General features: G+C 41.6%; 2 protein-coding genes across 2 annotated transcripts in view; both read right to left on the reverse strand.

Moving 5' to 3' along the window:
• Positions 1 to 2,073, reverse strand: part of LOC128896353 (suppressor of lurcher protein 1) — a 468,244-nt gene extending 466,171 nt beyond the window's left edge. The window contains exon 1 of the mRNA XM_054159693.1: positions 797 to 2,073. Within this exon, the coding sequence (XP_054015668.1) occupies positions 797 to 799 (3 nt within the window). The 5' untranslated portion in view covers positions 800 to 2,073. The remainder of the gene's footprint in view (positions 1 to 796) is intronic.
• A 3,347-nt stretch (positions 2,074 to 5,420) lies between these two features.
• Positions 5,421 to 7,215, reverse strand: LOC128896359 (uncharacterized). The gene has a single exon (XM_054159707.1). It carries the CDS (start codon positions 7,176 to 7,178, stop codon positions 5,850 to 5,852), a length of 1,329 nt encoding a protein of 442 aa, XP_054015682.1. The 5' UTR covers positions 7,179 to 7,215; the 3' UTR covers positions 5,421 to 5,849.
• Between the last annotated feature and the right edge of the window lie 8,112 nt (positions 7,216 to 15,327).

Consider the following 15,327-nt stretch of genomic DNA (forward strand, 5'->3'; position numbering starts at 1 on the left):
CTAATCGCGAACGACTCGAGGGTTGTTAGTTAATTGTTTTGCGTGGAGAAAATTAGCTTCGGTGAAAGATATATATATTTTTTTTATTGTAGTATAATTTTTTAAATTAATAAGAAAACATTGCTTTTCTTCCTTTTATATCAGGGACCATCACAATTTTATTAATGAAATTAGTTACCTCGAAAATAAAAGAGATTCCGAAGCATACAGTACTCAAAAATTGTCCTCCATAAACAAGAAACACAATGATTATCAAAAACCTAGTTACTCAGAAAGAGCACAGGCATCCAACGAGAAGAGTTCGCGGCGAAATGGCACAAACAACACACGAAAAGATAAGCGAAACGTCCGAAACGAAATATACACGCGACCCAATCCGGCCAGAGCATTGCCATAATTCCACTTTCAACCGCTATGCTTTACACGTGCAACTCTCGCAGCGGGACGTGTTTCGGTTTTTTCAAAAATGTTCCAAATCGCAATCACGTAAAATTCGTCGAAACACGGGCGGAATATTTTTTTCTGTTTTCCTCTATTCTCGTGCAAACATTGGAGACCACGAGGGCCGCCACGCGTGTCACCCGCAGTTTTTTATCTAGAGCATCTCTCGCGGCACAATATCCATAACGCACAAGCGTTTCGGGGAACCGGGGAATCTTTTCCTGAAAGATTTATACTAGCCGGAGGCACGGCGACCGCGTTTCCGCCCTTCCGCGAGCGGACGAAACGCGTCTGAATCGACGGCCGACCTTGGATCGCCGGGATCCATCGCGGTAGGGGGGAATTCTGTACTCACCATTACGTTGAGGATGCCACGTCCCTCATGCTTCGACGCCCGATAAAAGCACTCTTTTCCAGCCGGACGTCTCCACTAAATTCGCGGCAGCCTGCACTTTGCACCAATTCATAGCCGACGCACTTTCACGAAAACTCGACCTCGAGCATTGGCCAGAATCTCGAGAGTACAGTGAACCTCTGATCCGCTCCAAAGGTGGTTCGAAGGTCTTAGAAACTCGGGATCGTTCGAAGCACTGGGGTTGCGGAATATTAGCACTCTTTCGATCACCTTTATGTTGGTTACTTAGTCGTCCATAGAAATAGACGAAACTCACACTGAACACTTCGGTTCGAATGCTAGGAATAGAACCGCTCTATTCCAGGGACGGGGAGGCTTCCAGCTGTGACACAATAGGTGATCGTGACACTCGGCTGCAGTTTCCCGAAATCTAAAATCACTGTATTCCAACTGGTACACGATAGTTAACCCTGACACTTAGGTCCACCCAAAATAAAAAATCGCTGTATTTCAAATGATGTAGATTAAATGACACTTAGACTCCGTTATACGGAATCAATGATCGCCGCGGTACAAGTGGTAGACAATAGTTAGCCCCGACACTTGGGTTCAGTTGCCCCAAATCAAGGGTCACTGTATTCCAACTGATACCCGATAGTTAGTCCTGGCAATTAGGTCCCGTCACCTCAGATCAAAGGTCGCCGTATTCCAATAGATACACAACACTTAACCGTGATACTCGGATGATGTCCGAGCTAAATCACTTCGAATCAAAGACCACTGTATTCTGGTCAACTGGTACACAATAGTCGTAACGCACACTTCTGTTCGATCACCCAATTCTAACCATCACAGAATATTTATCAACGACACTTGAGGATCCTATCCCCCAAAATTAAAGTTACCTTACACCTGGTGAAAGCTATCCAACGCTCTGGTTCGATTGCACGGAATCTACACCAGTGATCTAGCGTTTGCCTGTCCAAGCTAACGTATGACAGTTAGTCGTGGCACAGTCGAGATATCAGGGTCGTTGATTCGCGCAACACGCTCTCCATTCGTGTTTTTCTTAACATGATGGAGGGAACCGACGATGAAGCGTCCGTGATGTCGTGGTTCAATTGTCGAAGGACATTTGCATTAGAACGAGATCAGAATCGTAGCGTGTTCGCGTCGAATGTGACTGTTTGCGAGTCAGGAAGGAACGTGACAGAGTCACGCGAAAAGGGGGTTGCTGGAGTCGACGGGGTGCGACGCACACGACTCTCCCAGCGGCAGTTGACGCGGCACTAGAGAAAATCCGAGCCCGCTTGCCGCCACAGGACGCCGAAAGCCGGACGCCTGCGCCCTGCAAACGTTGCTTCCATGAGCCACGAGACTTCCGTGTGGGCGACCTAACGCGCCAGTCTGGTCCGCAGCGATTTCACAGGCGGATGTGCTCTGCTGTCCACTGAACGCTATTAACCCTCTGGTGCTCCTCGTATCTCTTCGTCTAGGAAAGAAAGCATGGTCCTTCGCTCCTTTTCTTCGCGGACTTTGGTACTTTCGGTTCCATGTGCAATAGCAACTTTGGATAGGTGACATGGAAATATTTTAATTGGCAGATCTATATTCAATCAGAAACAATTTCAAATAGGTGCAAACGTTTAAATTTATTGTGATAAATTGACAAATATATAGGATGTTATCAGATATATTGAATATTTTTTTGATCAAGATCGATTCCTGCTCAGGAAAGAAGCCGAAAAGTCATTTACAATTTTGTAATTCGAAGGTTTGTTTCATAGATATAAGTGATTGAAATTTGCTACTGTGCTTCCAGCGTGCGCCATTTTACATTTCAGTCAGTCGACCGCGCGGCTGCGCGTGGGCCTATGCAGGAGACTCGCGACTTCGACAGCTTGTATCTCGATAACGAAAGCTTGGACTGTAAAATGGAACAGGACTTTTTGATTCGTTTCGGTATGAAAAATTGATCGTGTAGGAGAGCCTCATGTCTTTGCCGCAAGAAATATACTGGAAATAATAACTGTAATATGAATATAATAACGCCTTAATAGCGAACCTGGGTTCATATCCTCGACACTATTCGAGTTGTAAAAATTCTCAGATGGATCAAAATGTTATTATAGCTCTCTATGAATGGAGCGAAGACCATCTTCCTCAGAATCGCAAGTTTCGCCAAGATCCGTACCGCGTCTCGCGATAAGCCTTCGCTTTGAATAAATATTTAAGTAGCTCCGTTAAGCAACAGACGCATCCGTAGGTACCGATGAAATTTCCAAAGTAGCATAATCGAGGGAGCATGGTTAAAGGAAGGCTCCTGTTAACGAGCTCAGCTGGGATGCGGATAATGGAATCGCAATGCTATTGGCTGATCGATGATAATTCTGCATCGTTCGATGGAAAGCTCGTGGCCTGTGAAGTATAATGAGCATACGAGAAACAGTAAGCTTCTGTGATTAACAAGCTTAGCGCGATGGTGCTCTCGATGGGATGGTAATTTTGCACTGATCGCTCCGAATCGTAGAGCCCGCAGGGTAATCCCCCCTTACAGTGAGAACTATTTTCGCTTTGTGTACGGATTGTTACGATGCAACGGCGATCGCGGCGACCAGTAATTCCGTCTTCGGAGATGGTTCTCTTAACTAAAACGTTAATAAGCGGTGGCAACTTTCAAAATACGCTGAACTATAAAGAGATTCTAATCAGGTGTTCTAGAAATATTTTAGAAGCTGTATTACAAGCACCATCCTTAATACCCAGTGTGCAATCGATACAGGGGAGTGCACCGGAAAATCTTTCCCCGGATATACTTTACCTTCAATTCCCCACGTTCAGATCTAACAGTTACAGTACGGGTTTAGCGATCCCGAGGTACCCGAGCTAGGGGCCAGTGAGAAGTTAAGAATTGATGTAAAACAATGTAAATGCGATATGGAAGAAAATGCTATTGGCTGATCGATGATAATTCTGCATCGTTCTATGGAAAGCTCGTGGCCTGTGAAGTAAATGTAGTTTATTCGGCACATTTGGTATCGTTGTACCTCTTGATCCAGTCTAGCACATATATTTTCTTCCATATCGCATTTACATTGTTTTACATCAATTCTTAACTTCTCACTGGCCCCTAGCTCGGGTACCTCGGGATCGCTAAACCCGTACTGTAACTGCGTACACGCATGCTACAGCCCCTGAGGATTTCTATCCCTTACCATTTGAATAAAAAAAAAAAAAAATGTCGAATTTCCTACTAATACTAATGCTCGTACCGACTACTCGCCAATTTTACTTTAATTCCGTCGGGCACTCTTCATTTTTACCTCGAAGCAGAGCCAAAGAAGAAATATTGCTCGCAATAAACATGAAGCGCACGGAGCCTACACGCGGTTGGGGGTCACGGACGGAAAGTTACTTTAAATATTAGACATACCCGTCTTTCTGCCTTTTGCGGGCTTTCTGCAAAGTTTATTACCAAGCGTAATCCCTTTCCCCTTTTACGACGGAGTTCGTCTAACGGAGAACGATGACGCCGTTTAAGCTGGCAAAGCTCCGTATCACACAATGGTTTTAAGCGGAAAATTAGCTTTCTTAACGATTCTCCGTTTAACAAAGCCGCGAGCGTATGCGCGTGGGCCGCCATATAAAGCCCTCCCTCCCGCCCCTACCGCCGATGAAATAATTACGTTGAAACGTCGGGGCTGGTTCCCGCCGAGAGACAGAGCCCGAGTAGCGTCGCGGACAATTCGTAAAAATAAGAGAGCGGAGCGAAAGACAGAGGATCGAAAAAACCTGCTTGGAAAATAATACGCAACGATGCGGTTTCGTTGGATCGTATTTGCTTTATTCGTACGCATTACCGCTGGCAAAAATCTCAAAGTAGGGAATAAAGAGACGCGGCAACGTGAACGAGAAAAAACGAACGAAACAGAATTTCCCTGGACGAAACGCTCTCGTGCGTTCGTTTCCATTCAAAGTGCTATCCTCGGCATCAATTATAACCGACGAGCAGGCGTACCCTCGCAACACCGTCGGCGTACACGTGTTAATAGAAAAATACCAGCCACTTGACGTTTTGACTTTAGTCACGAAATACACCGCAACCCGATCATCGTTTGCTGGGTGAAAAGCTCTTTCACCGCGAGAGTCGAGAGGTTACAATCTGCAACGAAATACACTCGCGGAAACAATGAATTTCTACGGAGAATTCGTTTTTTTTTTTTTTTTTTTTTGGCCTGCATTCTGCTTTTGCGTGACGCGCACGTTCTCCAATTGAAGACGGGTGGTTTTTTGGGGCAAGGATAAGATGCAGAGAATTTGAGGAAAACTGAGGATTGTAGAAAAGGAAATGAATTTAGAGAAAATTGAACAGAGAAGAATAGGAAAAGAATTATCATTCATAAAACAGATTTATACCTCTTAGATACGGCTGAATTTTGCGCGGGACTGCTTCTCAGTCAGGCAGAGGTCAACGCGAATTACGTGTAAACCGCTATAGTAGTCCGTCGCAGAAAAATGACATCCGAGGAAGCCACTATAGTGGCGCGTCGTGCCTAAGAGGTTAACTAATAGCAAATAGGTGTAACCAGATATATTTAAAACAAACGAACAACGATGTTCCAACTTCAATTTCTTACTATACTTCACAGAATTTATTCTATGTTATTACAAAGGTGATACTAAAGTAAAATTCACTAAAAAAATTAACATTAAACACTTATCTATGAAAGACGAATATCCACAGATATCATAGTCTCGAGGAGTTCTTCCTCGTCCTCAGCCTTTCCAGGATCAAACGACGTGCCCTATTAATTTCCACTCGCATTCAAAACACATCTACCCAGGGGCAGATCACTTTTGTCACGTCTCTCGATCGACCTTGGTTCCTGGCACGTTCTCGAAGACCTCGCGACAATGTCGAACAGCGGATCCAGAAACGAGGAGGCTACCTCCTGCTGGCCGTGTTCCAGAAGCCTCTATCACAAATCTCGTAAAGCAAGTACAAACGAGGACACCGGCGAGTCTACTCTGCAGCCCTGTTCCATCGAACCGGCTAACAATTTGGATAGTCTGGCAAGTGATCTTTGACTTCTTCTATTACTTCGAGTACACGTGTACGATAAATATCCATGTGGCAATGGCTGAGAACCAGCTCTGGCCGCTTGTCGCCATACATGACATCCTCCAGCTCGTCACTTTTACCCACGAAGTATCTGTCTACCGCTTCCTTGGAGAGCAGCATGATCTGCATGTTGGCAACTGCGTAGACTATCGCCGAGGGGGTGACTTCCTTGCAGCTTTCGATGAATTGACTGCGAGGAAGGCACTCATCGATGTCTAAGCCTTCGGCAGCCAGCTCTTTTCGCATCGTGTCTAAGTAAAGTTCGATCAGAGAGTCGTAGCAACGACGCCTGGTAGCGCGATTGGTCGTCAAGTAGAGGCTGTACACAAAGTCCACCGCTGGTGGGCTGTATCTTATGAATTGAAAGTCTACCAGATGACAACCGATCGGCTTGCCCTTCGAGTCCCTCTTGATCATGATATTGTTGGCCCACACGTCCCGATGGACCAATACGTGTCTGTACTTGCTAGGATGCTCCATAAGCTTGGGTATCTTCACGATCCACCTGTCCAACCGATTCTTCACCGTCGTTTTCTCCTCGTCGGTGAAACCCTCGACGAGGTCTACCAGCGCTTTGGCACCCAAGTTGCACGCGTAAAGGTACGTCCGAGCTCTGATTTCCGTCTCGATGAATGCCGACTCTTTGAATAGTTTACCGTAGAGGTCCATGATGGTTTTCCCTGTGCTACGACGGAGCTTCTCGTCGAAAATCAGGGATCTCGAGTGGAGTGCCGACATCGTCCGTGTCAGCCACATGCAGTGATCGTCATCGAACGGCACGTATTTGTCGGGATTGGCATAACCCTCCTGTGTCACATCCTCCATGACCATCACTTCGTTATTCCTACCTAGAAAGAATTCTGGCACCCATTTCGGACCGATTCCAGTACCCAATTTAGGGATCATCTCGTCGTAGATGATGATCTCCTTGTTGAATGTATTGCTGCGCACCAGGAACTCGTATTGGGGACTGTAACTCGGCGGCGGTGTTTTTACGAAGAACTTGAAGTCCTTTGATTTGTCGTCAGTTCTCACCGTCACCGACAGAGTGTAATACGAGCCCAGGAAGCCATTCGTCTCTCCTAAGCTATCCAAACTCCAGCGCAAAACGCGAAAGTTCTTCGTGCGAAGTTTCCGTTCGACGATCTTATTGACGTCGGAATCGGACAGAGGCGTGGTGGCAGGTTCGTCGCTGGGAGGGCTGACTTTCGACCTCGAGTCGGTCAAACAGCAGGCTGGATCGGCGCTGACGGTCGCCATATTGATTGCTAGGATCCGTTACTAGCTGCGATCGTGTCTGGCAAAGTACCAAATTTATATACGATCCCCCTATTCGATCCTCGCTACTTCGCGAGATCGTAAATAAGCATTGCGACGTGTTTGAAGTAGCGCTCGAGAATGATTCTTCGGCAAACACGCAGCTTCCGCTCTCGATGCGTGGCAGTGGCGCATCTTGAAATTTAGCAAGGCGGCACGATCGACAACAGAGAAACAGTTTTTTTGGCTTTTTTACGTGAAATTCAATTCTTCGCGAGATCTGTTTAACACATTTTATAGAAATGTTATCGAATAACCAAAGTACAGAGTGGGATATTTCGGTGGGAACGCCATATCTCCGTTATTTATGATCGTATCCAACATCTTTATTTAACTTTTTTATCTTGAATTTAATTGTGTTTGAGGTTTCTTTAGAACATTTTTCTAAATGTTTACAAATAACGACGGTACGAATCTATATATAAGCCGTTCACTGCGCAAATCGACCAACTTCACCAATCACGTAAAAATTGTAACGTTACTGATGATTATTTCTTGGGTATTCTTTCTTATTAATTTTATATATCATTAGATGAAAGCTGCATCTGTATTTATGCATTCTAGAATATTTATTTGAATTTATATTATAAAGGGAATTTTAAAAAATAATATACATTATTTCATCGCATTTCTCAACTTTCTTTTTTTTTGAGTTAATGGATTTGTGCAATGAACAGCTCATATTCATGCTATTCATTGTCAGCAATTTGTACATCTAGCTACATAAAAATACAAGCCCTTAAAGAAGTCGAAATTCTTCTTTGGTACCTTCAATTGCCCCCCCTGGTACCACTGTTGTGAGCGTCACTGGTGTCTGCAAAGACAGACGGGCGTACCAGGAGGGACAGGGGAACGAACGCAAGTAAACGATTCAATGGAGCATCGCTTCGACAAACATCCCGGTTGTAGTAATTTATACATCGCCGTAAATCTGTCGGATGTACTTTCTAGATTGTGACGAGAAAACGAAGTGTGTGTGATTTACGCCGGCTCGACGGGGGGAAAAAAACGGGGCGACCGATAGCGCGCCTGCGCGCGGAAAATTTACCGATGACGCGCGCCAATCGACTTCATAAAAACGCCTACGCAACGAGTGCTCCGAAATTTTTTGGTCGAAAAATGCGGTTCGGGGCCGAGCCCTATGCATTCGAAGCGAACGTTTCTGATATCGATTGTTTGATTTAGAACGGGCACTTTGTTTTCCCGCAGATCTGTCTCGTAGCTGAGCGGAGATAAGGCGTCGTTAGCGTAGTCATGGTTGCGTAAAGCTCTCGTGGTAAACTCTTGACGCTTCTATGAGTAGCAAAATGTTTTTCTCATGGCAATTAAGACGTAACGCAATGTTTGACGACCGTCACTGGAGAAAAGCAGGATCAACGCGACGTTATCGCGACATTCATGACGCGTGATGACAGAACACGATGTATCAGTTTGAAATTATAGGCCTAACGTTTGATTTTTTTTTTTAAGGTTCTTCGAGAATCGAATTTTTTGAAATTGACAATCTTTTTCTTTTCGAACAGCCGAAATTCATGTCCCGTTATATGGTGAAAAATGCTGTGAATATCGAGCTAATGGCTGCGAACTTGTAAAGTGTAGGGTGTCAAGTGTAAGGTGTAAAATGCAAAGTGTAGAATCTAAATTTTTTATTTGAATTTAGCCGAACCTTACGATTTATTGAAGAAATTTGTCTAATTTAAATGACAGGTTTCATGTTTCCAAACAAATTTTCCATTATAAATACGTACACGAATAAACTTCCCACGTGTACATATTTACAAATAAAAATTTATTTGGAAACATGAGCATTCATTTAAATTAAATATATTTCTTCAATATGTAGAGGGTACGAATACTTACGGGACTGACTGAATAACGCATAATTCTAATTATAATAATTTATCTTATCTTTCTCACCTCACAGTTTCTATATTATTTACAGTTTCTGATTAATATAGGCTTAAATAAGTAAGGTGAAAACGTTGAAATAGATTCGGATATGTTTGATCAATCTAACGTTATCTCCATCCGTTTCTGCTACCAATCTGCAAGCGCTGCATTGAATTTCCTTCATCGTGATATATTTCATTCCATGATACAAATTCTGATTTTTATCTGGAACTACAGCTTACCCCAGTTTCTAGAATTACCCTGTATAATTGCAATAAGTGGATTGGATGATGAGACGTGGCTTACGGAGAAGAGCTATCTATCAATTTTTCCTATCTACCACACTATGCAGTTCGCATCATAATCACTTAGATGTTGGAAGTATTGTAGATCTGTAGGCCTCTCTCGCTGAACTATAATTATATACACACGGAGAGGTTGGTTGCTTCTTCATCAGAGTGTTAACATTTTATGGAACCTATTCTATCCCTCTCAACCTCAAATTGACTTACTATTAAACGCACACGGGATAAGGGCGGCAACACGTATATCTGAACACGTGTATCCGTGTATTAATGTGACGTGAAATAACATCATGTGCATGCAAACTCTAATTTCCCGTGTACACGTGAAATAGGAGGGTTTAGTTGCTGTAGTTGGCTGATAGGTCAGTATAGAGTTACATTGTTTGGTTTAGGAAGCGTAATTATTTGAACCACGGCTAAACAGGCGTAAAATGTTAGAGTGCGGCAACGACCAAACATACTCATATATTGGGTAAAGATACGCGACGTTATAGTACGTAATTTCGAGTAGTGACACAAACGAATGGTATACGTCAGCGTAAACGTCACTATAGTCAAAACCTAACGTTTCGCTGATGCATCATGCTTTGTGCCTCGTGGAAGCAGAACCGCGAAGATTTTTAAACGCAGCAGACGTCGTGTAAAGTCGTCTCATAAATAACGCAGATTGTCGTCTCGCTTAAAAATAAATACAGCTATCTTGTTAACACGGTAAATGCATATGACGACGTGCTTTCGAAAGATCTTTCTTCCGTCAGTCTAACCCTGGCATTCAAAGCACGCACGCCTGTGCTTCCTTATTTTTGGAAAATAATCGAACGATGAACGTAAACGACGAGATTCATTTGAGGCATTGCATGCTGTACGAATTCAAAAAGGGGAACACCGTCGCGAATGCGGTCAAAAATATTTGTGAAGTATACGGCGAACACGTTTTGGACGTCGGAAAGTGTCAAAGGTGGTTCTCGAGATTTCAAAATGGCGTTTTGGATCTCTCGGGTGAATTCAGCGTGGAACAGAATTTAACTAACAAGGAAATAGAGGAAAGATCGACTGCGAGCTCTGTCAGCGATAATGGCCGTCAACATTTAGTACAGATCGAAGAAACATCGAGAGTAGCAAAATGTATCCACCGCGTAAATGTTTTCTCCTCGTCGCGAGATAGAAATTGTACGTACTTGTTGACTGGATTGGTACGAATGATGAAGAGTGGATCCTATACGAAAATCCAAAGTGGAAAAGGCAATGGGTAAATTACGTGGGAAAGGCATGCCAAGGACAGGAATTTGTTTAAAGAAGATGCTACTTTGGCGCATTCTATAAAAGTCAGTACCAGAATAGGTGAGAAGTATAAAAATAATTCTAATCTAATTAAAAATAATTTTTCTTTAGACTATTTTTATAGTTTTATTTGTATTTAAAAGTATTTTGATATTTCATCTACAACTTTAGGGTCTCCTATAGAAAGAATATTTTTAAATTTATTAAACTATTGTTTTCTATTTTTACAAATGCTACAATAAATCATTTGAAACGATATGTTGCAATTCGCGACAACGTTCGAAACAGTTGAGGATTGATCTAAATTCACAAATTCACTTGAAAATGTCGAGTAAGTAAAAAGTTGTAATAACAGATTTCTTTTGGGAACGTTGTGCCCTAAGGGATTAATATTCGATGCGCCTGGACCGTGCGGATGCGAGTCGCAAAAAAACAAGACATGGAACCTCGCAGTCCAATAAAGCGGACATATTTACTCTATACATTCATTCAATATTACCAATAAGATAAAAAAACATTTTAACGTTTTCATATTTGTAGGGATAAGGAAAGTATTATTAAGCACTCCAGAAATAAAATACTGTACATTTAGTGCTAGCACATGTTTATTAAATATTCAGGTCAACAATAGCAACTTCTAAAATAATAAAAATTCAGTATTTATTAGATTTGAACATTTTCAAGAGATTAAATTAAGCTTCAAACTTGAAGATGTCTATTTGATAATGTCTAATATTTTTGTAATATCCGTTATACGACGTTTTTCATTTAGTTTTATTTCCCTATTACTATCCTAAAACAGTGATTACCTCTTTAAGTCTATAATTCATTAATCGAATTTAATAAAACAATAATACCTATGAAGAAATAAAAGTAATATTATTACATCCAATTATTTAATTCCACGAAAGCTCAAACAATCCGAACTCAGCATATTCTAACAAGACATCTAATTTCAGTTCCGATCCAAGCCTCGAACAAAGCGGCTTGACCCATTTAAACAAACCGATAAATGTTTCAATGGACATTCGTCGTTCTTTGTTCGCATCGAAATTGTTAAACGAAATTCAAACGAGTACCATACGGGAACACTCGAAGCAATTAAAACGCGATAGCCCCATTTGAAAATAATTTATTCGAACGCGAGGGTCGTTACCACAATGCGTTCCGCCGTCGAAAGAAGTCACAGAGGCGCGACGAATTTCATCGACCAATTAACAAAACGCCAGGAATCATACGTTATAGTTAAACCCATTAATTAGAGCCGCGGCGTCCGCCGTGAAATATCAGCGTTCGGACACGAAACTTTTTCTCTAATAAAATCCAATTTAGCGGTGATCGATCGCTCGAATTTTCCACGGGAGCGGAACGCTAGTATAACTGTAAGTCAAGAAACGTAGGAAGCGTAAAAGCGAAGAGGGAGACCGACCGCCGCGTAATCCCGCGGAGAAGAGAAAGCGCCGAAGTCCGCGGGGGGCTGTAAAACAATTCCAAAGAAACTTGCGGGCCCCCTTCCCCTCGTACCCGGTGAAATTTATTTGCGCTAGTCGAGAACGCATCTAACTTCTTAGGGAAAGGGTGCAACGTATTAATGAGGTCACACTCTACATACCCCCCTCGACTTCGTTACTTGGCGGGCACCAAAGGTAATTCGATTAACTGCGTTCCGGGAGCTGCGAAGACCCACCGAACTCGCTAATGTTGCTGGATGTACAAAGCGACGTAATTATTGCCCGATGGAGTTTTAGGCTGCCTCCCTCGGCCATAATTTCGACCAGCGCCGCGGTTTTCAGCGCTAATATGAACGCTTTCGATTACTCTTTGCATCATAGTCTCTAAAATGACCATCAATTTAAAAAAAAAAAATACGTGTTGAAACAAGTGTAACGTTAACTCTCTATGGGCCAAATTATTGGTCCTGCAGACAATTACGAACTAATGGGAAATGCCAAATGATTAGAAACGGAAATTTATTACAGAAGTCCGAACGCGTAGCAAGTTGTTGTGCAAGTTTTGTTTTAACCCGAGATCGTGGGCTTCGATGAGTTTAATCGAAATGCTGCTACTAGTTATCGTGGTTTCTAAATTATACCCACTGCAAGGTTTCTTAAACCGTGCCACTACGATTTATGAACTCGTGCTTAACACGTTCGCTGGCGCGGCATCTAGCTTATCAAACAGGTTATATGACACGTATCTATCTAGGTTATCACATTATTTATGAACACATTAATTCTGATTTTAATTCGCTGTCACAGATACGCAGCACCGAGGATTAGTCATACGGCGTCATTTTATATATAATAAATAATAACAATCCATTTTTAATTAGTAACAAGATCAGAGAAATTAAAAGAAAATTATTTCTATTTTTTATCAAACATCCGTGCATCCGGTTTTTGTGTTCGTTAAGATGATCGTAGGTTCTAAATACAAATCCTAGATCTGATAATCAGGTAAATTATGATTAACAGCATTTGACTCATCGCTCTGTGGTTCTGGCCGGCCGTCTGTAATTTGATATTCTATTAATAATAGCTTTGTTTGACTAATTACTAAAATATACAATTACTCGCCTGACAACGCACGGATTTGCCGCTGCAATGCGTTCCAAGTGGCAGTTAACGTAGAACAGTCTCTCGGCGCGTACCCACCTTACGCACCACGCGACGCCTATTATACTCAGCCCATTACTTTATGGTTGTACATTTGATAATAATAAATTGAATTAAAGGTTCATGCCTGTAAATAAAATGGCCAAGTAATTCTGGCCAATGTACAGATGTTATTGGGTGAATGGCAACTTTCTTGAGCAATAAACTTGCTTTCGCGGAGTCTTTATACGTCTGTCAGTTGTGCAACAAATTTTCTACCCGAGACGACTTTTTAATTGCCCGTTTTGTCACGTAGCAGCAACAGGCCACCACAACTGTCGGTTACTCGTGCGGAGCACTCCTTTTTTCTCCGCTGAGGAGAACCGGCCGAAACAGAATTCTGATTAATTGACGTGGTTTTAATTAAACTTTTAATTAACGAGTCCAAAAGGAGCAACGATTCCGAGGCTAGGTGTTGCAGACCGTGACCGCGGACGATTAATTATCGACAATAGAGAACTACTCCCGCAATAAGACGAAACCCGAGAGAGGAGGTGAATTTATGCTCATAAATTTGCACGATATTTCTGGTGATTAGCAGCTAGCTCACTTGTCGCCCGTGCGATTTATTCGTCACTGTCCGTTTTACGTCCGTGATGTTGTTGTCAGCGAGGATAGAAAAGTAAAAGAGTAAATTTTTAGTTTAGTACAAGTTTCTCACAGAACAACAAAACCACGTGTATACTTTCTAATAGATTGGGTAAAATAGACTACTTTTGGTAACCCTACTTGAGAATAATCGATATTCCTTTTAAGCTAATCGTTTGGAATCGTGAATAGATTTAACCGAAAGAATTATTCAGGACCGAGAATCGCGAAATAATGAAACGAACATTGAAATTTATGAATAGCAAATGAAACCACCGTTTAAGCCCCAATCGAATCAGATAAATACACCTCATATTCAACTCTTTCGACCCTCAAATTATAATGTAGACAATTATTTTTTTTTTTTGCGGAACAAGCGATTTTGATATCACTCAAAGAAATCATCGAGGTAAATATTTGTCGATAATATATGGAATAAATGTTGAATTTCAACAAAACATTGCGTTGTGTTCATTGAAGAAACGATCTCGAAATAAATTTTATTTAAATTCAACAACTATTAAATTCGTCGAATAGTTTCCAATGAAATGCACTTGGGCATTCTTTATTTACCCATTCCTTGTGCTGCATTTATTTAAAAACTTTGATTGCGCATGAATAAACAATGATCGATATCCAAAAAGGATTCTGCTTTAAAATATTCATAACACATTGAATAGCGTTTCTTGAACTATGTATTAGAATAAATAAAAATTCCTGATATATTATTTATAGCAAAATGAATTAGTATTTTTAGTAATAGTCACATACTATGGAAAGATGTTTTTTATGCTATGTTATAATATGCTTGCTTTGTTTATGTTAAAAATCTGTGGACCTCTGCAAACACGATAGTGCTTCATAGTTTGAAAACCAATGCGTTATAATATTCACGATAAATTATGCATGTGAAGAGAAAATCCTCTGGTTTGGCACTTAAATCTCTGTACACGGTCCAGGCACGCTTTATTTAAATATAAATGTCGAAACAAAAATGTCGCTGCGCTTGTGACATCGGAGTGAATTAAAATTGAACGATGAGCAATATTAAATTATAACTGTACCGTTTTCACGTTTGCACTCGCTAATACTTCGTGTTTGAGTTCAAAGGAATCTGATAATTACCTTGCACACATTCATCAGAAGCGCGACACTTTTGATAGGAGTTTATATGCATATTTTGTTACTCATTGTTTGAAGGTAGTTGAGTTGGGTTCGACTTCGGGTTTGAAATTCATTCTATGTTCAAAAAATAATTGAAAATTCAAAGTAGTATGATTGTGTATGATAAAAGTTATATAAAATATAAAAAAAAAATAGTGCCAACAACACGCGGTGTTCCCAGGCGGTCACCCATCCAAGTACTATCCGCGC

This window comes from Hylaeus anthracinus, unplaced genomic scaffold (genome assembly GCF_026225885.1).
Source record: "Hylaeus anthracinus isolate JK02 unplaced genomic scaffold, UHH_iyHylAnth1.0_haploid 0, whole genome shotgun sequence".
Taxonomy (NCBI): domain Eukaryota; kingdom Metazoa; phylum Arthropoda; class Insecta; order Hymenoptera; family Colletidae; genus Hylaeus; species Hylaeus anthracinus.

Bases quoted from the DNA above. Each gene is read 5' to 3' on its own strand.
- LOC128896359 (XM_054159707.1), bottom strand. From the start codon at position 7,178: ATGGCGACCGTCAGCGCCGATCCAGCCTGCTGTTTGACCGACTCGAGG.